At 42.2% G+C, this 24,992-nt stretch overlaps 1 protein-coding gene across 2 annotated transcripts; it reads right to left on the reverse strand.

Annotated features, from left to right (window-relative positions):
* Positions 1-4,218: 4,218 nt before the first annotated feature.
* LOC118856830 (E3 ubiquitin-protein ligase TRIM11-like) lies at positions 4,219-23,081 on the reverse strand. Of its 2 annotated transcripts, none has more exons than XM_036767356.1 (6): positions 22,594-23,081; positions 19,083-19,178; positions 18,614-18,844; positions 13,685-13,707; positions 13,483-13,580; positions 4,219-7,656 (listed from the first exon to the last, which is right to left on the reverse strand). In XM_036767356.1, exons 1-6 carry the CDS (start codon positions 22,999-23,001, stop codon positions 7,112-7,114), a joined length of 1,401 nt encoding a protein of 466 aa, XP_036623251.1. In that variant the 5' UTR covers positions 23,002-23,081; the 3' UTR covers positions 4,219-7,111. The 2 variants fall into 2 exon arrangements, with proteins under 2 accessions (XP_036623251.1, XP_036623250.1); XM_036767355.1 differs by having other exon boundaries at positions 13,483-13,583.
* Positions 23,082-24,992: the final 1,911 nt, after the last annotated feature.

Below are 24,992 nucleotides of genomic sequence, written 5' to 3' on the forward strand. Positions count from 1 at the left end.
TATGAAGGGCGATGGGGCTGAGGGAATGGGCCACTTCTGGTGACATATGTTCAGACTGTTGCAGATTCCTGATTGGTTCCTTGGTTCCCATGATGAGAGACAAGGTACCGAGTGTGCACTGTGGCCACTTCTGATAATATGTGATCTGGCCTATTGCTGAAGGATATGTAGGACCAGAGGTAGCTAACTACCTCTGTGACAAGGGAATGGGGACTGTGCCAAAAAAAACTTACCAGTCAAGAGGAGCTACCCATTCAGACTTAAAAGGAAAAACAACTTCCTCTCTTCAACCTTGTTGGAACTCTCCTTTAGTGAAAAGGGTATTTCCCCTCCTCCTCGCAGCAGCTTTGACAGCTGTATACACATAGCAATGAGTATATGTGCTTCTCTGATGACTCTCAATAAATCTTGTTTCTAGCTGCCTCTTTCTCTGAGCACAGGTAACTTAACAGCAATCATGAGTGATGCCCAGAGTGAGATCCAGATTTCTGTACAACCTTGAGAAGATGGCTACTGCTGTGAATGTTTGGCTGACCAGAAGACAATGACTAACTTTTTGCTCAGATGGTGCGGACTGAGATGAAAGTGAAATATGTGCCAGAGTGTTTCCCTGGATTCTTTACCTCTCAAGAAAGTATTATGGAGATGATGGGCTGTTATGAACTTTTTGTTTTATTACTATTTCTTAAGCGAATGTTCATGAGTACTTAGGAGCTTTTTATATATTAAACTTTTTTTTTTGGTGAAGCAAGCAGCCATCTTAAACCTGCTATCTACCACATTTAATTATCTTTCTAGAAAGGATCTTAATCCTTTTAGGGATGGACCCTAGATACACACCATAATTTATACAAAACTTTAGAAAATATTCCCTGGAAATCTGTTACGAAGTAGGGATATGAACCATAATTCAAGAAAAGCCTGAATGTCCCTTTGGTGGGGGAGGCGAGACTGACTGAGCTAAACTCCAGCCCTGGGGTAGAGATGCATAAAGACATAGTTTTTACAACAGGGCTATACACATATTTAATTAGGACTTTTTATTACATTACTAATGCAGATTGCTACCTTCTCTTGCAATTTAAGAGTTGCTTGGGATCCTTGAGAGGCTAAGTGACTTGTATAGGGTTACAACCAGGTGTTAGAGGTGGAACCAAACACACACAGTAAAGGCTGCACTAGTATTCAAAGAGATCTAAAGATGTCTAGCAAGTAAAGCAGACCCCTTCTAGTGAGTTCATGGAAAGAGAGTCAAACAAGATGGGCAGGCATGGATAGACTGTGTTCAGTATAAGAATGAATATCCCTATCAATGAGATCACAGATTCATTAGAATATTCAGTGTTTGTCATGTATAGCAGGGCTGTCCAAAATGCAGTGCGATTCATGCGGCCCGCCTACAAGCATAGAAATTTACACAAATGCTTTAGTAAACGAGCCCAAGCTACTGCAGAGCTCTCACTAAAATGGCAAATCAAAATATATTATCTATTGTTTCAATAAAAACCTAAGGTTGGACAGCCTTGATGTCTAGCATATTGTAACTCTTTCTTGAATAAAGTATGGCCTATGGTGAAGTTTGAGTATTCTTTAAACATTTGGCTGATTTCATTTCCTATCTCAACTTACCCATGTAGTAAAGATGAATGTAATATAGTTAAAAAAACAAAAACACCCATGTAGTAAATATGTAGTCAAGCAAATTCCCACATTAGTCATGGTCCAAGATTTCATGTCTCATGATTCATCTTGAATCTTTCCCTTCTATCAGACAGCAGAGTTCACCATCAGTCTCATGGAATCAGTTGGTCATTGTGTTGATTTAAAACTGTTGTCTTTACCATGCTGTTATAATCTGTTCTGGTTCTATCACTTCCTTCTACCTCAGTTCATACACATCTTACCAGGTTCTTCTCAAACTACAATAGTACCGCAATACTCATATCACATTGTGATACAATAACATATTACATGTTATTCATGTACCATAATTTGTTTAGCCATTCCAATTTACAGGCATTCTCTAGTTTTCAGTTCTTTGAAACCCTAAAAGGAGCTGCTAAATGTTTACATTTATAGGTCCTTTTGTTCTTTCATCTCTGAGGAATAGGCCCAGTGTAGGCTTACAGGTTTTCTGAGGCATTAGTTCTAGGATGCCTGTGCTAATTTATAACTTCACCAAAACTGGGCCAACCTTTGCGTTAAAGTCAGGCTCTAAGTTCTTTGCACAATTCTTTACCACTCCTATCCCCTGCAACAGATAAACTGCAAATACCTTTACAAAGTTCATTTTGTTTCTGCTTGTCAAAGACATAGTAAAGGGAGATGACCAAGAGTCCCATGAAGTGTTTCTTGTTTACTTTTAGACTTTATTTGCCTCTCCAAAGAGAACCTGCATTTAATTTATCGCATGGTTATTTTCCCAGGAAGGATGTTAACAATGATTTAATTCCTCTAGCGGTAAAAGGCACTATTTGCTCAAGCATCTCACATTTAGAATACCAGGAGTGCATGTTTCTATCCTGTAAAGTACAAGTTATGGCAAGGCTTTTAGGTGTTGGCCTGACTTTATGTCTGCTAAACAAGATCCTGAGTCAAGTCTGAAGGAAATTCATCATTACACCAGCTGTAAACTTTTTTCCTTTTTATTTTTTAAATAGTACTTTTTCCTCAAATACATGTCAAGACAACTTTTAGCATTCGTTTTAAAAGATTTTGTATTCCACATTTTTCTCCCTCCCTCTCACCCCTCCTTTTCTGAAAAGGGTCGGCAATTCGATGTTATATGTGTTATCATGTAAAATATTTCCATATTAGTCATAGTTGTGAAAGAAACAGAAAAGAAAAAAATGAAAAAAGAATAAAGTGAAAAATCTGCTTCCATCTCCATTCAGACTCCATGAGTTCTTTAAATGGATGTGGATAGCATTCTCCTTCTTGAGTCCTTTGTACTTGTCTCGCACCATGGTGCTGCTGAGAAGAGCTGAGTCGTACTTGATCATCATATAATGCTGCTGATACTGTGTACGATGTTTTCCTGGTTCTGCTCATTTTACTTTGCATCAGTTTGTGTCTTTCCAGGTTTTTCTGAAATGTGCCTGTTCATTATTTCATATTGCATGACAGTATTCCATTGTTTGCTCAGCCATTCCAATTGATGGGTATCCCCTCAATTTCTATTTTTTGCCACCACGAAATGGGCTGCCATAAGTATTTTTGCACATGTAAGTCCTTTCTCTTTTTCTTTGTGATGTCTTTGGGATAAAGACTTAGTAGTGGTGTTGCTGGATCAAAGGGTATACAGTCTGGCTGCCCTTTGGGCATAGTTCCAAATTGCTCTCCAGAATGGTTGGATCAGTTCACAACTCCACCAGCAGTGCATTGGTGTCCCAATTTTCCTACATCCTTTCCAATATTTACCATTTTCCTTTTTTGTCATATTTGTCAATCTGATAGGTACAAAGTGGTACTTCAAGAGTTTTTATTTCTCTAAACAGGTGATTTAGAGCACTTCTTCATATGGCTATTTAGCTTTGATTTCACCTGAAAACTGCATTTATCAATTGGGGAATGGCTTGTATTTTTATAAATTTGAGAAATGAGGCCTTTATCAGAGACACTTGCTATAAAGATTGTTTCCCAGCTTTCTGCTTTACTTCAAATCTCGGTTGCATTGGTTTTGTTTATCCAAAAGCTTTTCATTTTAATATAATAATTAGGTCTATTTTTGCTTTTACTTTGAGATCAAGAGTGTTACCCCTGCTTTTTTTTACTTCAGCACAAACCAGATTCTGCTCCAGTCCCTTACCTTTACTGTGTCTCTTTGCTTCAAGTGTATTCCTTCTAAACAACAAATTGTAAGATTCTGGCTTTTGCTTCCCCAATATCTGCTTCTGTTTCAAGTTCATCCAGTTCTGTTACGATTACTGTGTATTTTGCTCCAACCTATTTTTCCTCTTCTTTCTCCCTTTCCCTCCTACCAGTGTTTTCTGTCCACCACCTCCCCCCATCTGCCTTCCCTTCTGTCACTCCACCACCCCCCCCACCCCTTTACCTAATCTCTTTCCCCCCCTACTTCCTGTCAGGTAAGATAAATTTCTGTATTCAGCTGATTGTATGTATTATTCTCTTTCAGCCAATACCGATGAGAGTAAAGGTCAAGCAATGCCTATCACCCACCCTCCCAACTTCCCCTCCAGTAACAAAAATTTATCCCATTCTACCTCTTCCTTCCTTCTGCACCCAGTGTGCTCCTCTTTCTCATCCCTTCATTTTTTGTCATTCCCATGAATTCACCTTACACCTGTACCCTGTCTATGCATATTCCTTCTAGCTGTCCCATACAATTTTTAGAATTACAAATATGTTGCCATGTAGGGACATAGTTTAGTTCTACTTAATCTCTTTCCTTTTTTTTAACCTGTTTATATATCTCTTGGGTCTTGATATTGGAGACCATATTTTTGGTTTAATTCTGGTCTTCTCTTTATAAAAGCTTGAAATCCTTCTATTTCATTGAATGACCATTTTTTCCCTTGACATATTATGCTTAATTTTGCTGGGTAGGACCTCCTTTTGATTATGGCTTTCAGGTAGTCCAATGATTCTGACACTGTCCCTCCTGCAGGTCAGTGGTTCTTCCCATGAGGTATTCTACATTTTCTTTCATTCTCTTGAATTTGTTTGATTCTTGATCATTAGCTTCCATTTGCCCAATTCTAACTTTTAAGTTGTTTTCCTCAATTAGCTTTTGTACTTTCCTTTGTATTTAGCCAATTATACTTTTTAAGGAGTTGTGTAAATGTTTTTTTAAAGTTCAACCACCTACCAAGTCAAAAGAAGATATAAGGAGGGTCAACAGTTAATAAATCATTTTAACCTGCCTCTTTCAAGGACAGAATCTTGAAATACATGTTGTAGGCTTATATAATTTTGAATGTGCAATAGAGAATTAGGTATTTTACCAGTCCATGCACAGACTGAGTGAGCAAATATTGATGAGTCCAACTTTCTCATTTTAGAATTGAGGAAACTGAGGCCAGAGAAGTGAAGTGGCCTGTCCAAGATCACTCAATTAGTGGCAAACTGGGACTTGAAACTGGTTCTCTGGACAACAGGTCCCATGTATATTTCATCGTACATTCATCACCATCTTGGCCGTAGCTTTACAATGGATGTCACAAAAGATCAGAGTTTCAGACCAATTTGATATGCACGGCAATTGCCTAACCTAGGTAAATTGAATGACTGCTTCAAGTTCTAAAAATGTGTGGCAAGTGTAAAGTCCTAGATTTCAAGTCAAAAGTTTTGGTTCACATCCCTGTTTTACTACCCGTTCCCCTTGGACATGTAACTGAATGTCCAGGCCTCAGTTGCCTTATTTGGAAAATGAGATCAAACTAAATGTCCTCTAAGTTCCCCTGCAGCCTCAATTTGTGATCTTATCATCCATCCTGTGTTAGGCCTGTGGTTCATCCAATCTAGAATCATCACTGATGATTCAAATATTGGGAAAGGCCAGTTCTTGGTGTTAAACTCAAAATTTAGCAATGTGTACTAAATAACCTAGCTGCCCTTTGCAACCTATCTGGTCTCTACCTACTTACTGAAATACTGTTTTCCCACGTATATTTTTTTATTTTCAGTCTGTACTACCTCTTAAGAGAGGGCAGGAAGACCTGATGTCAAATCCAGCCTTGGTCCTCGAATGTACCAAATAAGCACTTCCCTTCTATGATATACCAGAGTTTGGTGACCAAGTCCAAGTTCAATCTATGCATAATTTGGGGGGCTTCTATCTTAACATGTCTTCCTAAATTGAAAAGTCCTTGTGTCTTTAGACATGGTAGTCAAAAGAACACTATTTTTATTCAGATAACCTTGGTTAAGTTCCAGCTCTGAGGTTAACTAGCTTAACACCTGAAGCAAGTCTGAGATAGAATCCTTACTTTCATACTACCTGCTTCATAAGGTTGTGAGGAACAAATACAATAATGCATGTAAAGCAGGTAGGTGGCATAGTGGATCGAGCGCTGGGCTAAAAGTCAGAATACTTCATTTGAAATCCAGCATTATTAGCTGCCTCAGTTTCCTCAACTGTAAATGGGGATAACACCTACATCACAAGATTGCTGTGAAGCCCAAATGAAATAATAACTGTAAAGTGCTTAGTATAGTGCCTTGCACATAGTGGCCACTACGTAAACGCTTATTCCCCATATAAATGTCTTTTATATAGTATTTAGATAAAAAGATAATAGCTATCTACATACCTATTATCTTTATGGAAGACTCCTTTGGCCTTATATCCTATCTTGATTATTCAAGATGAATGACTTCTAAAGCAGAAAGTACCCTCTGAAATAATCTAATGCTTCTAGTATGTGAGGAAACTGAATACCAAGGAGGTTAAGTGACTTGCTAGAGAGTTAACTCACTTATGTCAAAGCTGAGTCTGGAGCAGCTGACACCTGGTTTCTAGGTTTATGTCTGTGGCTTTTCTCCACAGGAAGGTCTGGTTTGGTAAAATCAAGGACCCTCAGGATTCCTGTAGCAACACTAGGCCCAAAAAGATATTTCAGTAGCCCAGCCCCCAATCACACTGATGCTCATACTAAAACTCTCAAGATTTCTTTGCATCTAAAGATAGTTTTTGACACTTGGTGTGAAAATGAGAACATTACAAAGACACTGAGGACCTCAAACATTATCTGGTCTAAATGTTTCACCACAAAATCCAGAGATTAATGATCTGTCCCAAGATCACAAATCTACCTTGTAGAAAAGTCAGGATTAGAATCCTGATTGCAAGGCTCATCTCAAAAATCTTTCCCTTGCACCACTTGGGATATTGTTGGAGAAAAACCAATGATTTGGGTAGGGTGCATATAAATTTGGAAGGCTTAATATTTTGGCACCAAACTATTTATCTCAGTGGTATAGAGTCCATATTCACGAGCTTAAAATAAAAAAGATCTCTTTCTTTATAATCTCCACATCCTTTTGAACTGCTGAGACGAAGGGAAAGGAGTAGCTCTGGAACTGTAAGGCGCCTGGGCAACTTATGACTTCCTGATCACAAAAGATGGGTTGAGCCAAAATGTCAGAGGATTCAAGAGGTAAAAGATTCCTCACCTCCTCCTATTACCCGGCAGATGGTCATAGGGATTGGGCTACAGGATAAGGGGGAGAAAAGGGGCCTTAGTGTCCCAGAGAAGGTTACCTGGGAGAACATGAATAAGAGGGATCCATCAGTTACGCTATAAAATGAGATATGTCCAGCCTCATGATCCAGAAAAATCCCTACTCGCCGGGGAGCCTCTCTAAGCGGAATGAAGGTCTGGTCAGGAGAATAGTAATAGTTTCCAAAGAACACCAGGATCCAGAATCCATTGCCAGCAGACAATTCCCCTGTCTCCTTTCTGTTCACATTTTCTTTACAAACTCCCAGAGCCCAATTAACCCTCTCCCCAACCTCCACCTCCCAATAGTGTCTCCCAGAAGTGAAGCTTTCACGACCAAGCACACAAGGACCAGGATCAAATCTCTCCTGGCTGTCAGGCAATGCTTGCCGTATGTCCCCCCGTCTAACACTTCTCCCGTCTTCAGAGAGGACCAGTTCAGGATTTGCTGTATCTGGATCCAGAGTCACATCTCCTGTAGAGAGAAGCCAAGAGCCATTCTTAGGTCTCAGAACATAAGAATGGCTAAAATGAGTTAGGTTGTAAGCAAATCCGACTCAGCAGTATTCTGCTTTTATTGGGCATCAAAAGATAATAATAATGATGTTAGTATTATAATGCTCCTTCATAACAACCGTATGAGGTATGGGAAATTGCAGGTATTATAATCTTCATTTTATAAGGGGAAGTGTAGATATTATGAACCCCATTTACAAGGAGAACTAAGACTTGATAAAACTCAAGTCTTATGTGACATCATGTTGGTCCTTCCACATCAAATCCTCAAAATTTAGTTCAACAAACATTTATTAAACTGATATACAGAGAAGGCACTGTGTTAGGCACTGGAGGTAAAAAGACAAAACTGAACTAGTTTCTGCCCTCATGGTGCTTACTATCTACACAGATGAATGAATACAAGATAAACTAATGAAAGAGGAAACAGTAACAATCAGGAAAGCCTTCAAGTATAAGGTGGTACCTAAACTGAGCCGTGAAGGAATCTTGGGATTTTGGAGATGTTGAGGGAGTAAATTCATGTAAGACAGACATTAGAATACAGAGTTCCAGGAAAAGCTATTAGATTTCTTGTTTGTTGGCTAAAACACACACAAGAAAAAAGAGAGGTAATAATAGATTAAGTCCGATCAATGCAATAATAAATATTGACTCCAAAAGAATGAAGATGAAACACACCACTCACTTCCTGAGAAAGCAGTGATGAACTTAAAATCAAGCAAGATAAATGCATTTGCAGACATAGCCTATGTAGGAAATTTTATCCAGATATGCAATAAAAGATTTCTGTTTGTTTTTTCTAATTTCTCAATGGGGATGGCATAAATGGGCGAGAGATTAATATAAAAATGTGTTACCTTAAAAAAATTAGAAAAGCAAAGGATTACCTTTGGAATATGAATATGGATATGAATTTGATATGGATATGAATTTGGAATATGGATTATGACTGAACAAGGGATAAAGAGGATCACAAAAGATAAAATGGGTTTGATTACATAAAATTAAAAAGTCTTTGTACTAACAAAATCAATGTACTAGTGCTCCACCAAAAAAGCTACACACAAAAAGAATCGAGAAGCTGAATGAACTTTGAGACCATTTGTGTTTGAGGGGACAAGGAATGATATACTTAATTCAGTCTCAAAGAGAATCAGTTGAGATGGAGAGGGACACTGAACGAGTTACTTAACTATTAGACATTCAGAGTGATTAGAAAAACATAATTTGAGAGTTCAGAGGAATCCAATCTTATTTTACATGTAACCCAATGGATCAGTAAGGCAATAATAACTGTCAAAATGCCTATGTGGTTCTGTATCACAGAGACTCTCCACATAGAAGGGAGAAGAAGTAAACCATTTATTCAGACAGCAAAGAACCAGACCCCACAAGCCATTTATCCAGTCTATCACAGCAGAAAAACATCCCACACAAGTAACACCTGGAGCTTCGCCATCCCAAAACCTCTCGGACCCCCTGCTGGGGTCTTCCCAAAACAAACTCGCAGCGCAGCTAAGTCAGCCGTTCATCTATCAGAGGCCGACTTGCTTTACCTCAGCTCTAACAGTCACGATGGCCATTCACAGCCACAACAGCTCTCTCTCTGCATTTTCTGTGCCATAACTTCCTTTTCCTGTCAGGAAGCTCCTCCTACCACAAGTGACTTAGGCTTCCTGTGATGTAAGCAGGTCACATGGACCATCAAAAGGTGGGAAAGATCTTCAACTCTAAATTGCTATTATACCCAGGAATCATCAAAAAATTCCACTATAGTCAAGTACAAAAAAGTACATAATACTGGCAATTAAGTCATTTTTTTTTCTGACACCGCAACTGCTAAAATCAAAGTTTAAGTTGTAGAGTGATTATAATTTACATTGCTGGATGGAATGCACACACTGACAAAATCACACATCCAAGAAGAAAAAGCCTCTGAAGCCATTTTCCCTCCAGATTAAATAATTCAGATTTTATTTTTTACTGTTTCCTCATGGGGTAATTTCTTCCATTTCCTCAAAGCTTTATTTACCTTAGGCCCATCTGCAGGGTATAAGATGTTACTGAAAAATGGCTTCTGGAGTTCTCCATTGTAGTGGGTGAAACCACCTAGAACTAAGGCTGCTTAAAGGTACATAAACCAGGGAAAGATTGTTGGGCTGGAGATGGACAGCAAGTGTCTTCAGAATCTTTGATTGTATTTGCCTCTAGATAATTTTAAGATAGTTCTGTCCCTTACTTTCTTCCTCAGCTGTTGGTCAATCTATCTTGCTCTCATTTGCTCCCAGTTATAAGATCAAACAGATCCCCAAAGAAGGGAATGGATCATGGCATCTGACTCAGAAAATCCACCAACCAACTCTTCCAACTATCACTTCTCTTTCTTCCTAAACATCTGCTTCAGTGCTGTATCCTTGGCTTGTGCCTGTTGTCCCTCTACCCTTCCTCTTTCTGCTCTCTGAAATTTCCTCTGAGGACAGAAAAGATGTCAATCAAATGTAAACTTCTCAACATTCCTCTTCAAAATTTCTCTGTATTTTCATTTCTTTCCTCCTGACTCAGAAAAAGAAGTGAATCTCCTCTTTTCCAAGGTTAATTCTCCCTTTGTGTCCTGGGACTCTTTTCCTAGATCCTATCATCTTTAAAACCTCTCACTAACATTCCTTCCCATGTTCTTTGGTACCACTGATCCCATTTTCCCCTTGAATTTTCAATTCTCTCTAGCCTAAAAAACCCGTCCATCTTGCTACTCCTCCCTTTACTCTTTCTCTCCCTTTTGCCTCTTAATGACTAACTTGTTAGGACTAATCTACTCTTATTTTTTTAATCTTGTTTCTGTCACCACTCCCTTCTCTCAAACTCCTGGACCTCCCAATTCCCAAATCCAGCAGCTATTTTCTCATCTACTCTGCTTCATTTGACATTGACGACCCTCTGCATCTTTTAACTAATCTCCATCCTGGGTTCTCTTAAGAGTCCTTTTCTCTGACCCCTGTGTCTCTTTTTCACAAACTCATTTTCCTAAACACTAAATGATAGAATTTCCCATTATGCTATTTTAATCTGTCTTTACCCCTTTTGCTTGTTAACTCAGCCATTCTAGTTGCTTCAAACATCACATCTACCACCAATTTCTCTCCTGAGTTTGACCATCACATCCTTCCTAACTCTCTCCTGAATATTTCCACCTGGATCAACAAATCAAATTCAACACATCCAAAACTGACCTTTCCCCCTAAACCGACTCCCTGTTATTTCTCTCCCATATCCAGCGACTAACTCACATCCCTTCTACCACTGCCATAACTCTAGTTAGGGTCTTCTGCTCCCCTTGGGGTTCAGGATAAAAAGCCACAACTTAACTACAATTAACCTCCTAACCACGGCCTTTCTTCCTATAAGCAATCACCCTACAAATTACTGCTAGATTAAGCTTCCTAAAGTATAGCTCAGAATCAAGTCATGACCTCATTCAAAAACCTCATTACTACCTGTATGTAAGGTGGATTTTAGTGTGTGTAAAGTGGATTTTTGTTATTATTTCTTAGAATGCAGTTTCCCAGGATCCACAGCCATAACAATTTCTGTTTCCCAGGCTCATGGTTCAAAACATTTCCACCATGCTTGTACAGCATTATATAGTGATAAGCAATATAAACATGTGTGCTGAAATTGTAAACATCCACTGTGACTGCACAGTGAGATACAGGGATGAGGTGATGTAAAATTGGAGGCTATTGCAATATGCTTTCTTTGTCTGATGCCCTATAAAGCAAGTGGGCACTGGTCAGTGAACTAGGGAAATCTTTACGGTTAAATGCATAAGCTGGGATGCTGTGTGTGCCTCAACTGGCCCCTATTGAGGCATGAGGGGAATTAGGGAAATATACAAGTTGTACCTGTCTTAATTGACGCCATCAAGAGGCAGGGGTAACTGCCCCCACTTCCCACCAGCCCCTTCAAGAAGGGTGATTAGGGAATCCTGTAAGAGTTTGTGCTCATTATCAGCAACCATTGTGAGAAGACTAGACTAGAATAAAGTTAGATTATTAACCCCTGTGAAGCTGTCTTTCTTGTCTAACCAGATCAAGAGTGAACCTGTTCTAGCAGCCCTCCTGTGTTTATCTGTCTTACACTACCAAATAAGTCTAAACTTTTGTTTTGAATGAGTTCAAACTAAGTGTCACTTAGTTGATCATATCTGGATGACCCAAGAATTCAGAAAATGCTTCACCTTCACATCTTACATACCTGTCCATCTAGGCCATTCCATCATCCACCTGCCACAGGGTGCGCAATCCCCATTTTTGCCCTTTACTATTCATCATGTTCTGAAAACAAGCAACAGAGTAACCAAATCTACAGAATTTCGAGAAAGGGCATATCCACTGACTTATATATATCAACCCACCACCCTGTAACTGTCCTGAAGAAAATTCCCTTTCATGGCCACAACACTATCTATGTGGTCTTCTATTAGAATGCAAACATCTTGAGGGTAGGGGTGGTCTCTTTGTGTTTGGATCCCAATGCTAGCACTGGACCTGGTGCATAGAAATTGCTTATAATAACTGCTCATTGACTGACTGATCTCCCACTACTTTCTTTCATGTTATATTTGTATCCAAAATATGTCCTGAAATGTCTTAACTCTATGTGCCCTTGCTCACCTTGCTGCTTCCACCTAAAACTGGCTTCCTCACCAGCTCAATCCTCAAGACCCAGAATGAAAACCAATTCTTCTCCAAAGCATTCCCTCCTGATCTCTCTAACCAGAAATGGCACTGTAGAATAAAGATTAAACATGTTTGCCCCTATTAAGATAAAATTGGTTAAGAATATACTACTGTATTATGTTAAGTACTGATATATAAAGTTTGGCTAAGACATAGTTCCTGCCCCTATGAAACTTACAGAAGAATATAATGTAAACATAATGACAATACAATGATAATACAAAAATAACACACAAGTGCATTTAGAAAGGTACAACACAAGTACTTTGTGAACTTGGAAGGTAGAAAGGTCATCCCTGACTTGAAAGACCAGGAAAGACTTCTATAAAATAGTGGCACTGGAGAGCTGGGCTTTAAAAGATGGGTAGATAAGTTCAGTGTGAAGGTATATGTAGAACCTACATTGGATTACATGCTGTCTTGGGGGAGGGGGAGAAAGGGAGGGAAAATTTGGAACCCCAAAACTTGTAGAACTGAGTATTATAAACTAAAAATAAAAAAATAAATTACAAAAAATAAAAGATGGGTAGAAATTGAGCACATGGATATGAACAAATTTCCACGCTTATGGAAAAACAAGAAACAAGTGATCTTTCCCACCCTTGCCCTAACATTCACTAGACTTTCATGTGGAAGCCTTAAATTACAGTGTGGGTATCTTCTTTCCACTCCACAGGAACGGCTATATGCTGTCATATGCTTCTTTGTATTTTTCCCACCCCAGTGCCTAAGCACAATACTCACAAAGCAGGGGGTTAAAAAACGTCTGCTGAATTAAAGATGTACAAAACTGAAGGGGTGAGTCACCTGCCTACACTTTTTCACTGGTAACCCAGCAGGTGAATTTGTATTCATGTCCAGAGGATGTTCTATATGGACTCAGTAGAAGTATGAGGATAAATAGACCAGAAAGAAACCAGGCAATAAGCTTGAGCCTAATGCAAATCAGTCACTTCTTTCCATATACTTCTGTTAGGTTCAAGGAAATGTGTGTGTTTACAGGTCAATAGGTCTAAAAATATTGGTTACTTCAGTGTCTCACTTACCTCTGAATCTCCTCAGCATCTCTACCAGCCCGGGAACCCTGCATACAGTCCTCAGCTCCATGGAAACGACCTCAGGCAGCTGCAACTTCACATCCTGACTCCTAGGGTGAGTACAGGTCCCACCTAGCTCAGCCAATGAGCATTCTCCCACTCTCCCACCCACCCACCCACCCATCTGACAGAAGCAAAAGACACCACATACCTACGCAGTACTTCTCTGACATCCTATGGAAAGAAAAAAAAAGTCAACAGTGAGCAGGGAGGAGAGGAACTCCCATATTCTCACTAGTCCATCAGAGGCTAATTACCTTTGTCCATTATCTAATTCCTTAGAGATATAAAAATAGCAAAAAGTCATCAGCTAATTTTTTAAATTCCTCTAATTATTTCAGGTGAATCTCTTTTTTTACCTTAGTGGGCTAGACTTTTAAGACACTATTTCTACAAGTGCCTCTCCTGCCTCCCCACCCACCTCCACTTTCATGAGTTTGATGGACCCAGAACTGAATTAGAGTGCAGGACCAGGCAGGAGAGAAATGTCTTTAATGTTCCTCTCTAAGATACTCCTCAACTTTTTGCAATTTGATTTCTGACCTTATCATATGTTGGCATTTATTATTTAAGTTCAAGAACAGGTTGTGAAAGGGGTGGGTGTGGGAGGGCCTAGGGGAGAGGGAGGGAGGAGACAGGGAGAGTCTCTCGTCTGGGTCTGCTCTAGACGGGGTTGATCCTGATTTCTAAGCCTTGGTACAGGGCACACAAGGAAGCACGCAATAAGATGAGGTTGGGGGGTACAGGTTTAGGAAAACATGGCAGGGGTGGGGGTAGCCAGAGTTACACATCCAACCAGAGGTGGGGGCTGGGATTCTCCTTGGATCAGCAGCACCACTTCTTTTTAGGAATTGAAGCATAGTGATAAGTTCCATCCCACTTATTTCAGCTCTTATAAAACATTCTTGTAGTTAAAAGTCTTTGTGCTAAAGAATTCTCTCTAACTTCTTGTACTTTGCTTCTAGTTTCTTTGAATACTCATCCAACTTGTAAGCTGCCTGCTCAGGAGCTGCTACTTGCACCTCAATTAGAGTGATCTGATCCAGATAAGGCTGAAGTGCTGCATGTTTCTGGTTTAAGTCCTTTAGGTTTCTACTTAGGTTTACTGCAATACCTTTCATTTCTAGATACTTCAAGCTAGTCAGTTTGTTCATATTTTCCAGAAGTTTATAGTCTTCACTGGTAGCTGGCAACTTGCCCTCATGTACGTGGCCATTTTGGAGAACATGTCCTGGCACAGCCCCATGATGTCCGCCTCAGCGGGCTCCATGGCCTTCTCTGCCTCCACCACAACATCGTCTAGGCCGGGGAAGGGAGGTAGGAGAAAGGATGGAGGGAAGGCTGGGATGGGGAAGAAGGGGGAAAGGAAGGGGGGCAGGAGTGGAGGGGAAGGGAGAAAAGGGGCGATTTCTGACCTTATCACCCAACTGAAACTGTTCTGTCCAAAGTTACCAATAATTTCTTAGCATCAAATCTGACGATCTTATTTCTAGTCCTTCTAAAGCATTTGAAGTATAGATCATCAATCCCCTCCTGGTTACTCTCTCTTTTCTCTGGGTTTTCAAGACACTGCTCATTACTGGTTCTCCTTCTACCAGTCTGTTCCTTCTCAGTTTCCTTTGCTAGATCATCATTTTATGCCTCCTAACTGTGAGTATGTCCTAAGTTTCTATCCTAGGCCCTCTTCTCTTCTCTCTAGATACATTCTCACCCATGGATTTAACTGTTATCTCTATGAAGGTGATTCCCAGATCTATAAATCTAGCCCTAGATCTTTAAGTCTAACCTGGATACTGTAAACAGAACCTCCCAGAGATATCTCAAACTCAATATCTGCAAAAGAGTACTTTGTATCTTTCCCTAAAAACACTCCTTTCCACGGACTTCTCTATTTCTATCAAGGCCGCTACCTTTTCCCAATCACTCAAATTTTCAACCTTGGCATTAACTCTTCTCTTTCCCTCAACTCTACATACCCAATCAGCTGCCAAATCTTGTCACTCTGTTCCACCGTTACATCCCCCTTCTCTCTACTCACTTGGCCAGAACCCCACTTGGGCCCCTTATCATGTCTTACCTGGAATATTCCAAGAGCATTGTAACTGATTTCTTTGACCCAAATGTGGCTCTCTCTCCTCTCTATTCCGTTCTCTAGAAAGCTGACAAATCCATTCCACTCTAAGGAGTGGGTCATGCCACTACTTTATACAAAAATACTCCAGGAGCTCCTTATTGCCTCAAGGATCAAATATGAACTCCTGTTTGCCATTTAAAGCCCTTCACAACCTAACTCCAATCGATCTTTTCAGTGTTAGTATACACTGCTCTCCTTCCTGCACTCTAGCCCAACAGGCCTTCTTGATGTGCCTCACATATAACAGTCCATCTTCTATCTATGCTTTGCTATGCCTGGAATGAACTCCCTCCCTCACCTCCAATTCTTAAAATTCTTTCAAAACTCAGAGCAAGCACCACTCTCTCTATGTGAAACCTTTATAAATCCCAACCCCCTAACCACAAGCTGCTAGTGAGATTTCTTCCTCCCTCCAGTCAGTTAGTAACATATTTTAAGCACCCATTATGTGCCAGGCACTGTGCTAACTGCTGAGGATACAAAAAGAGACAAAAGGCAATCCCTGCCCTCAAGGAGCTCATGATCTAATGGAGACAATAAGCAAACAAATATATTCAAACAAATACGTATAAACAAGCTACATGCAAGATAAATAGGAAATAATTAAGAGAGGGGAGGCACTCGAATTAAGAGGGGCTGAAAAAGGCTTCCTATAAAGCTGGGAGTTTAGGTGGATCTTAAAGGAAGCCAGGGAGAGCATTCCTGGCATGGGGCACAGCCAGAGAAAATTCCAGAGCAGGGATGGAGTGTGTTGCTGGTGGAATAACAAGGAAGCCAGTGTCACTGAATCTAGGTTGCAAGGTTTAAGAAGATTGGAAAGGTATGATGGGGTTAGGCTATGAAGGGCTTAAAAAGCCAGGGGATTTTATATTTGATCTTAGAGGCAATAGGAAGCCAATGGAGTTTACTGAGTAGAAGTGAGGGAGGGTAATATGGTCAGATTTTAGGAAGATCAGTTTAGTGGCTGAATGGAGGATGGTTTGGAATGGGGAGACTTGAGATAAACAGACCCACCATTAAGTTATTTCAACAGTCAAGGCATGAGGTAATGAGGGTCTGCAACCGAGTGATAACGGTGTCAGAGGAGAAAAAGGGGTTTATTGGAGACATATTGAAAAAATGAAAATTTATAGGCCTTAGCAACAGATTGTATATAGGGAGGGAAAGGAGCAGTATAGAGTCAGGATGATGCTTAGGTTTCAAGCCTAAGTGATTAGGAGGGTAGTTTTGCCCTCCTACAGTAACAGGGAAAGTCAGAGCGGGTAGGGAGATGGGGCAGAGTGTAGAGGAAAAGACTATGAATTCTACTGGACATTCAGTTTGATATGTCTGAAAGGCAGGTGGAGATGCAAAATTGGAGGTCAGCAGAGAGACTGAGGCAGGACAGGTAGATTTGAGAATCATTACCACAAAGATCATAAATCATAAGAGTTAATGAGATCATAAAGGGAAGTAGAAAAAAAAGCACAGGACAGAACCCTCCCCGAAGCACCTTGTATTTATTTTGTGTGCAACAAACACACACACACATACATACATACACACACACACACACACACACACAGAGCTTGAGGGTAGGGACTGTTTCATTTTTATCTTTGTATCCCCACAGCCTCAAACAATGCCTGACAAAATACCAGGCATTTAATAAATATTTGCTGACTTATTGATTGGATTGCCTTTGGGAAGCTGAGCTGTGTTTTCAGTAACTCCAAGCATTTCTCTGAAGCAAACATCCATATTATTAAATGTCTGTCTTCGAAATTCTTCTAGTGATGCTGTATGGCTGCCAGTCACAGACCACTACAGCTTCAAGAAAATTAAAGCTGTACCTGAAGGGCAATGCTGAGGCACATAGTTGGAGTGAGAGGATGCTATAAAATATTATCAATAAAGAGGTAGAGAGAAGAGAAGGTCATTCCTGGAAAAGGAGCTGGGCTGGTCATGCAGCATGAATGAAAGCAAGCCAACAGTCAACCTTTGTGTTCACTGGTGCCTTTCTAGGAGACAGCCCCCTCCCCCTCCCACCCCCCAGCACACTGAGATTATCCTTTGTGGAAAAAGATTTATGAAGGATATGGATAGGAGTTACACATGATAAGGAATGGTTGGGTTGTGATCTGTACCTTTGGAAGGAGTTCCCACATCATTGAGATCACTCATCTAGTGGACCTTCTAGGTACTAATAACCCCCAGGCAGGGCAAGAAACTAAGAGACCTGAGCTATCTTTTTACATTTTCCAATATAATGGACTGCCCTGCCATACCCAGTTCAGAATACTTCCTAATATCCATGCACTATAGAGATAGGTAGGCAGAACTTTCTCATTTCTCTTGTGCCCTCCCCTTCTAGGGCTGATTCTCAAATGACAAGTTCTCAATAATCTACAGGCCAGACTTACACAATCACCTCCATACTGTGTGATGGGACATGAGGGTAGGAAGAAGAGAATATACAAAAACTGGAATATAGATTTTCACCTCTGCACATCTCTATGTTCTTAGCACTGGGGAATCTCTTTTTGAGCAACTGGGGCTGAGTACGAAATTCAATTCAACAAACACTTATTATCTAAAGAATATGATGAGTATTTGGGAGGGGGCTCAGTGACTATAATTTCTTTTCCCTTTTCTCAGCCTCCTCTTCTGGCTAAACTCTTGAAATCCACTCCCCAGATCCCAAATTCTTCAGCCCTTCTTTCATGTCTCTTCTTTCTCCACCCCCATTTCTCACAGGTAGTACTGATCTCAATCAAAATAATAAGCAATGCCAAACAGGGTTGGTGATAGGTGGAGATGAGAAAGGGAAAGAGAACAGGCTGTCCAAAAGAGGAACTTACAAAAAGCTACCTGTTCTAACTATGGGAAACCAACAATCCATTTCATTCAGGCTCTCTCCCATCTCTAACCTCTGTGCGTCTAAAATTAAAAGGAACTAAGACTCACCTGCAACAAGCCCAAGGCAGGACGCTGGCATCTTTCCTCTAGCTCTGTGATCAGCTCTTCCAAGGAATGGCTCTGCTGAATCAGCTTAGCCTTGTTCTCCCTGAGCCTAGGCAGAGTCTCACTCTCTTCCTCATCCAGCTTCTGCAGGAGCTTCTGCTCCTCCTCAGCCAGAAATCGTCGAAGCTTATCAAACTCAGCTGTAACATTCTGTTTCTGGCTCTCCACCATTTTCTGTAGAGTAAGAAGAGGAGAAGAAAGCTCAGATCTAAGTCACCTCTGCACTTCTCCCTCTTCCCCTGTTCATTCCCACTTGGGTTACATTTGTTCTTCCTACTTAAGCAAGTGCCTCAAAGGCACATCCTCCAGGGCTTGTGCCTGGGGGTTCCCTGGCCTGTCTTGCTACTCTCATTCTCCCTTCCCCTCCAGTCAAGGTAGTAGGAAAGACCCCATGGCAGCTCCAGACACTTGCCTGCCAAATAATACAAGTCTCCTCTCCCTGGGTCTGAAACTGCAGAGCTTCTCCCATTTGCTTCCTCAGGTGCTCCAGTGATTTCTCCAACTTTCCCTAGAGGAGAGATGAGACTGATTAACCCCTCAGCAGTACAGGAGCACCCAATCCTTCCCTATTCCTTAGGGAAGAGTCATTTAGTTTTATGATTTCTTCTCTAATCTCTATACAAATGGCCACCACCCTGTAGTTTCAGGCCCAATTTCTTAATACAAGGTTTAGTCTGGTATCTGTTTACTGGACTTTTATTTCTATTATTTCTATGTTCCATGATGTACTCCCTCTACACACAGAATTCCTCTCTTCAAGGCACAGCTCAGGCAGCACCTTCTACATCAGGACTGTCCAAAATAAAAACCTAAGGCTGGACAGCCCTGTCCTACATGGTACTTTTTTTACTGATATAACAATGTTAATACTCCCTAACTACTTTTTAATTATTTTGTATTCAATGTGTTTAAATACATACAGTCTCTCATAGAACTTGAGCTCCTTAATCTCCTTCCTTTTAACTCATCTCTGGAACTCAGGGCCTAGGGGTCCCATTATCCAGATTGGTGACTACCTCACTCAGCCCACGGTTTCAGATGGGCCCCAGTCCTGCTTCAATTGACATCCTCTTCCCTAGTCACTGCCTTTGGAGTTTGGCCTTATAATTATGGAAACATGATCATCTCTGCCATCGTTCCTGGGAGGGGTATAACAATCTCGTCCCCAGTGTTTCCACACACCATCCCTGTAACTTCCAGAACCAAAGCGTTCTTCCCTGGTTTCCACTACTCTATGTGTGCTGTGTCCTCCTATTATAATATAAGCTTTATGTGGGCAGATGTCTTTTGCATTTTTCTCACCAGAGCTTAGGATTTTTTTTTCTCCATTTGAATTTTTCTCCATTTCTCCAATGAATATTCCTTTCTCTCTGTATCCCTAGCTATCAGAACAGTGCTTGGCATAGAGAAGGTACATGATAAATGTTTGATTAATCAAGCAAAGTTTCAATTTTCCTTGGAAGGCAACAGGTAGCCAATAAATGACTGAACAGAATAAACGACAGGAAGATGATTGCCAAAACAGAACACAGGCCTTGGTAAATGAAGTCTTCTCTTTCATTCCTCTCTCACAATTCAATCAAGTAATTAAGTACCAATACTTAGCACAATGTCTAGCACATACAAAGGGGGCATGTAAGAATCGCTAATTGAAGGTGCTAGGGATACAGAGACAAAAGAGAAATAGCCTCCTGCCCCCGAGAAATCTATAATTCTACTATGGATGGCAGGGTAACATGTACATATGGTATTAGCAAAATTGGGAAATCTGAAAGGAAAGGGTAGGCAACAAAAGAGCTGGGGAGGGCGGCGCGGGGATCAGGAAAAGGAAAAGTTTCATGTAGACAATGGCACTTGCAGTATGCCATGAAGAAAACTAGGGATCCTAAGAGGCAGCAGTAAGGAGGGAGTACAAAATTACAGAAATAGGAAATCAAGTTTTACGCCTGAATCAGTTTGGCTGGATTGTAGTGTGTGTGAAGGGGAATCATGAATGTGTGAAGGGGAGGCTGAAAAGTAGACTGGGACCAAGTTTAAAAAGCTTTGCAGAAAAATACTAAAACCCTCCCTTTTCATTCAAAAATCAAAGTACTTCTATAATCTGAAAATCCTTTCCGGACTTTTGCCCTTAGGAAAATATATAGGGCAAGAAGAAAAACTGGATTGAGGGTAGAAACAAAATAAAAGCACTTCTTGTCTAGTTGAGATCATGGTTCCCCACCCCCTGGAATGAAGAGTACTAGGACCAATCTGAGCAGTATTCTCTCTCCTTTCCAGAAGGGATGAGGATATTGATTAAAGGAAACCTAACTGGTGATTACTACGGAATCACCAGTGACTAGCTTGGGAGTGGGGGGGGGGGGGGCGGGGAGGAGATGGAAATGCCCTTAAGGAAAGCAGTCAAAGAAGGATGAGTGGTTTTGTTTCTCCAGAAGAGTTCCCGAAAACTCAACTGACTAGCTGTTCTAGAATGCTGACCCTAAAAAACCTTTTTAAAAATCATATTATATCTTCCTTCCTTGTTCAAAATTCCTAAGTTACTTCAAGTTGTCTTGGAGGAGAGAGATATTTGAAGACACAGAGGGGGACACACCATCAATTGGGATATGTCTCTGTCAATTGGGCTATTTCTCTCTCTAAGCTAGATGTTTGGATTTTGAATAATGTTAAATGAACAAAAACTGTTTCCAGTAGATTTGTGCCTAAAACAGAGTATTCATATTTTTCACCAACTGTAAATACTAAGCAGAACTGATATTTGATCTTAAACATTATCATCAACCAAAGCAAATATCTGTTTTGAACATGTGCTGACAGAAAGTAACATCAGAAGAAGCAGTTTTTATGAAAATGCTTAGGTTTGGAGATACTGCCTTTGAGACGGCAATGAGTCATCTGGAGAGTAACTGTGATCCAGGTAAGAAATTTGGGAGCAATAGGCGGTAACTTATGATTCCTTAAGTAAACAGAATTAGAGACAGAGAGAACCTTGACATGATGAGTCGGGACAAAGACAATAAATCAGTCACAAAAGGAGAGTGTATCTGTAATATCAAGGGAAAATTATCAACCAATCAAAAAATATTGATTAGTGGCCTACTATGTGCTAGGCACTGTGGTAGGTCCAGGGGAAAACAAAGTAAAAAAAGCAAAATAATCTCTACCCTAGGGGCTTACATTCAGAACGAAGGTGTAAGTTCTGCACAGAGGTCAGGCCTTATAGAAACTTGTGCGACCTTGGGCAAGTCACTTAACGCCTTTGACTCAGTTTCCTCAACTGTAAAATAGGGAATAATAAGAGCACCTAGCTCAGAGTTGTGAGGCATCTGTAAACCACTAAGCACAAGGCCTGGCACACAGAAGGAACTAAATAAATACCTACGTCCTCCCCATTCGCCCATCTTAAATAGTGTTGGGGAACAAAAACCAGATTACCAGGGAGGCCAGTGAGGAAGTACATGGACTGTTTTTTTTTTTTTTAAGTTTCATTATAAGGTAAATTTTAAAAGAGACAAAAGGTGAAGGTACAAGGTGTTTTGGAATCACTGAGGCCTGACATATTTCTAGGTGGTAAGAAGGAAGCGGAGAAAGAACTGCCGAAGGTATCTCCAATGGTGGTGGGGGGATGCGTGTGCACTCTCTTCAAAGTCACTCTGGCAAAGGGAGCTGCAGAGCTAAGTTTATTTGCTGTTCTCTCACCCCGGCCCTCCCGAAGGGCAGCGCCCCAGACCCAGGGATCCGGGCTCCATTAATCTGTGAAGCGGCGCCCGGGGCTCCTTCCCCCTTCCATGCCCGGCTGCCTTCGATCCGGGTCAGGGGACCGGCTCTGCCCCTAATCCTGTTAACCACGAGTCTCCCGAAGAGTCACCTCCTCTTCCCGGGTTCGCTTCCCGTCCGGCCCCAGCCCGGGGGCTTCGCCTCACCTTGTAGTCCTCGGCGGCCTCCTCGACGGGGGACACCCGGTGGGTCCAGTGGTCTCGGGCGCGCTCGCACACGAGGCAGAGCAGCGCCTGGTCCTCCTCGCAGAAGAGCTTGAGCGGCTCCCGGTGCTTCCCGCACAAGCCCTGGGGCACGGGCGATGGCGGGTGCAGCTGCCGGGCCATCTCGGCCATCTTGGCCAGCGGTCTGTTGGGCCGCAGGTTCCTCTGCGGGGACATCTCCCTGCACTCCGGGCACGGGTACGGGCCCTCGGCCTGTCCCCAGCAGCGGCTGATGCACTCCCGGCAGAAGTTGTGGCCGCAGTTGGTCATCACCGGATCCGTGAAGTAGTCCAGACAGATGGCGCAGGTGGCTTCTTCCTGGAGATTCGCGGACAGATCGGGGGCCGCCATGGCTGCTGCCGAGGGCAGGAGGAGGGAGACTCGGGCCAGCTCCGGGGAAGCAGGGTGGAGAGTCCCCAATCTCCCTACAGCGAGCTTCTGGGAGGGCGCAGGAAGCGGCACATCGCACCGCCCGCCCCAGGCAAGGACGCCGGGCGAGCCCCGACACTAGTGCTGGGGACGAGCCGCCGGTCTAGGGCGTGCTCGACGGGGTCCAAGCTCGCCTGGTGCGGGACTGAGCGGGGACAGCCGGGGGGTGGGGGGCGATCTGCCACGCACTCGGACAGCGGATAGGATGCGGCGGGAAAGGTGGAGAGGCCGCGCACAGAGCCCCGCTCCGCTACAACCCGAAGCGAAGGGGCGGGCACGCAAACACGCCGGGAGCCGAGCCGCAGCGGCCCAGGACAGAAGCAGCGCCGGAAAACGAGAAGGAGGCGGAAGCAGGAAGACGCGAGACTTTTTTTTTTTTTTTTTTTTTTGGAACAACCCGCTTCGTTCTAGATTGGCCGGTTCCAATCACGGGACCTCGGCGTGCTAAACCCTCATTTGGGATTGGAAATCGTTCTTCAGGTGACGTCAGTGCCGTCACCGTATTCTGGGAAAGGTCCGAGACGAAAGTTTGGGGTCTTTGCTTGGGGCAGCTTGAGACAATCGGCCTTTTCTCCGGGGGCGTTAGAGGGCGTAAAAGTAATTTTCTGGACCTTTTTTCAGCCTTGACCACTGTGGGCCACCCCCTCCTCCTGGATCATCTCGTCCACCTGGGTTTTCCTGACACTCCTCTCTTGTGAATGTGTCCTTGTGGCCGCTAGGTGGCGCCCTGGATAGAACGCAGGCCTGGAGTCCGGAGGCCCTGAATGCGGCTAGGACGCTTAGCTGTGTAACTCTGGGGCAGTTGGGAGGGGGTTAATACCAGCATCCATTTCCCAGGGTTGTTGTAAGGCACAAATGAGATAATAACTTTAAAGTGTTTAGAACAATGCTGGCACTTAGTGTTCTATACCTGTGTATGTACTACTACTACTGTCATTAATTACGCGTCAATCCTCTTGCACGATTGTACCCAGGGTCCTAAGGCAGGCTGGCTCCTCAAGAGGCAGCTAGGTGGTGCATTGGATACAGTGCTGTGTATGTCCTGTGTACAGTCCTGAAATGAGGAAAACCCGAGCCCTTTTTAGGGCTGCTTGTCCGCCTTCGGTGTCCACTCTCACCTGTGGCTCCAAGAAGCTGTAGCACGCACAGCAGCCATGCTCCAGTAAACAGTTTCAGCAGATGACCTAAGCCAGGTTGAGGGTAACCTGTTGGTGAGTTAGGGAGATGCCTACCCCGAGTACACGAAGACCTCCCCTGGTGGAATGGGTGGATGAGAACAATTTGTTTCAAAGGCCGTGAAGATGGCTGAAGCTTCGGGTTTGGTTAGATGTCAAGATCATCCACTGCATTCCAGGCCATCACCAGTAGTCTTGATTTTTATCCTGCCACCGGACTTTGATAACTCTGGAAGAAAGACTGAGGCTGACAGCTTTGTGCAACTCTGCCTCACTTACATTCAATTCAAGAGGAAGTCATGACATCACCCTGTGATACACCGGTCCACTTCAAAAACTGAAGGAGTAACAACAGCCTGGCACATATTAGGCACTTTAAAATGCTTATTCCCTTTCCTTTCCTCTTTTCTCTCAGTCTTATTCTTGGTGAATTCACTACCTCTTAGATTTGGGGCAAGAGAATTTTCTGGCTCAGGCTTTTTGCCTCCACTGTGCTAAGAAAAACTTTGCCTCGGGCTCTATCTTGAACTTCCTGGTACCATTTTGACTATGTCTCCTGCTGAAGTTTGCAAAAAATCAAACCAGTTTTGACCGACTGATTCCTTCCGGATACAGACCTGAATATCTTCTCCTTCTGTTGTCTGTTTCCTGATTTGTGAACCCTTACCTTCCCCTTCTGCTGTCACTAAAATCCCCTTGTATTCATCCTGCTTATGGATTCACATTCTATATAAGGTT

Source organism: Trichosurus vulpecula, chromosome 7 (genome assembly GCF_011100635.1).
Source record: "Trichosurus vulpecula isolate mTriVul1 chromosome 7, mTriVul1.pri, whole genome shotgun sequence".
Classification (NCBI taxonomy): domain Eukaryota; kingdom Metazoa; phylum Chordata; class Mammalia; order Diprotodontia; family Phalangeridae; genus Trichosurus; species Trichosurus vulpecula.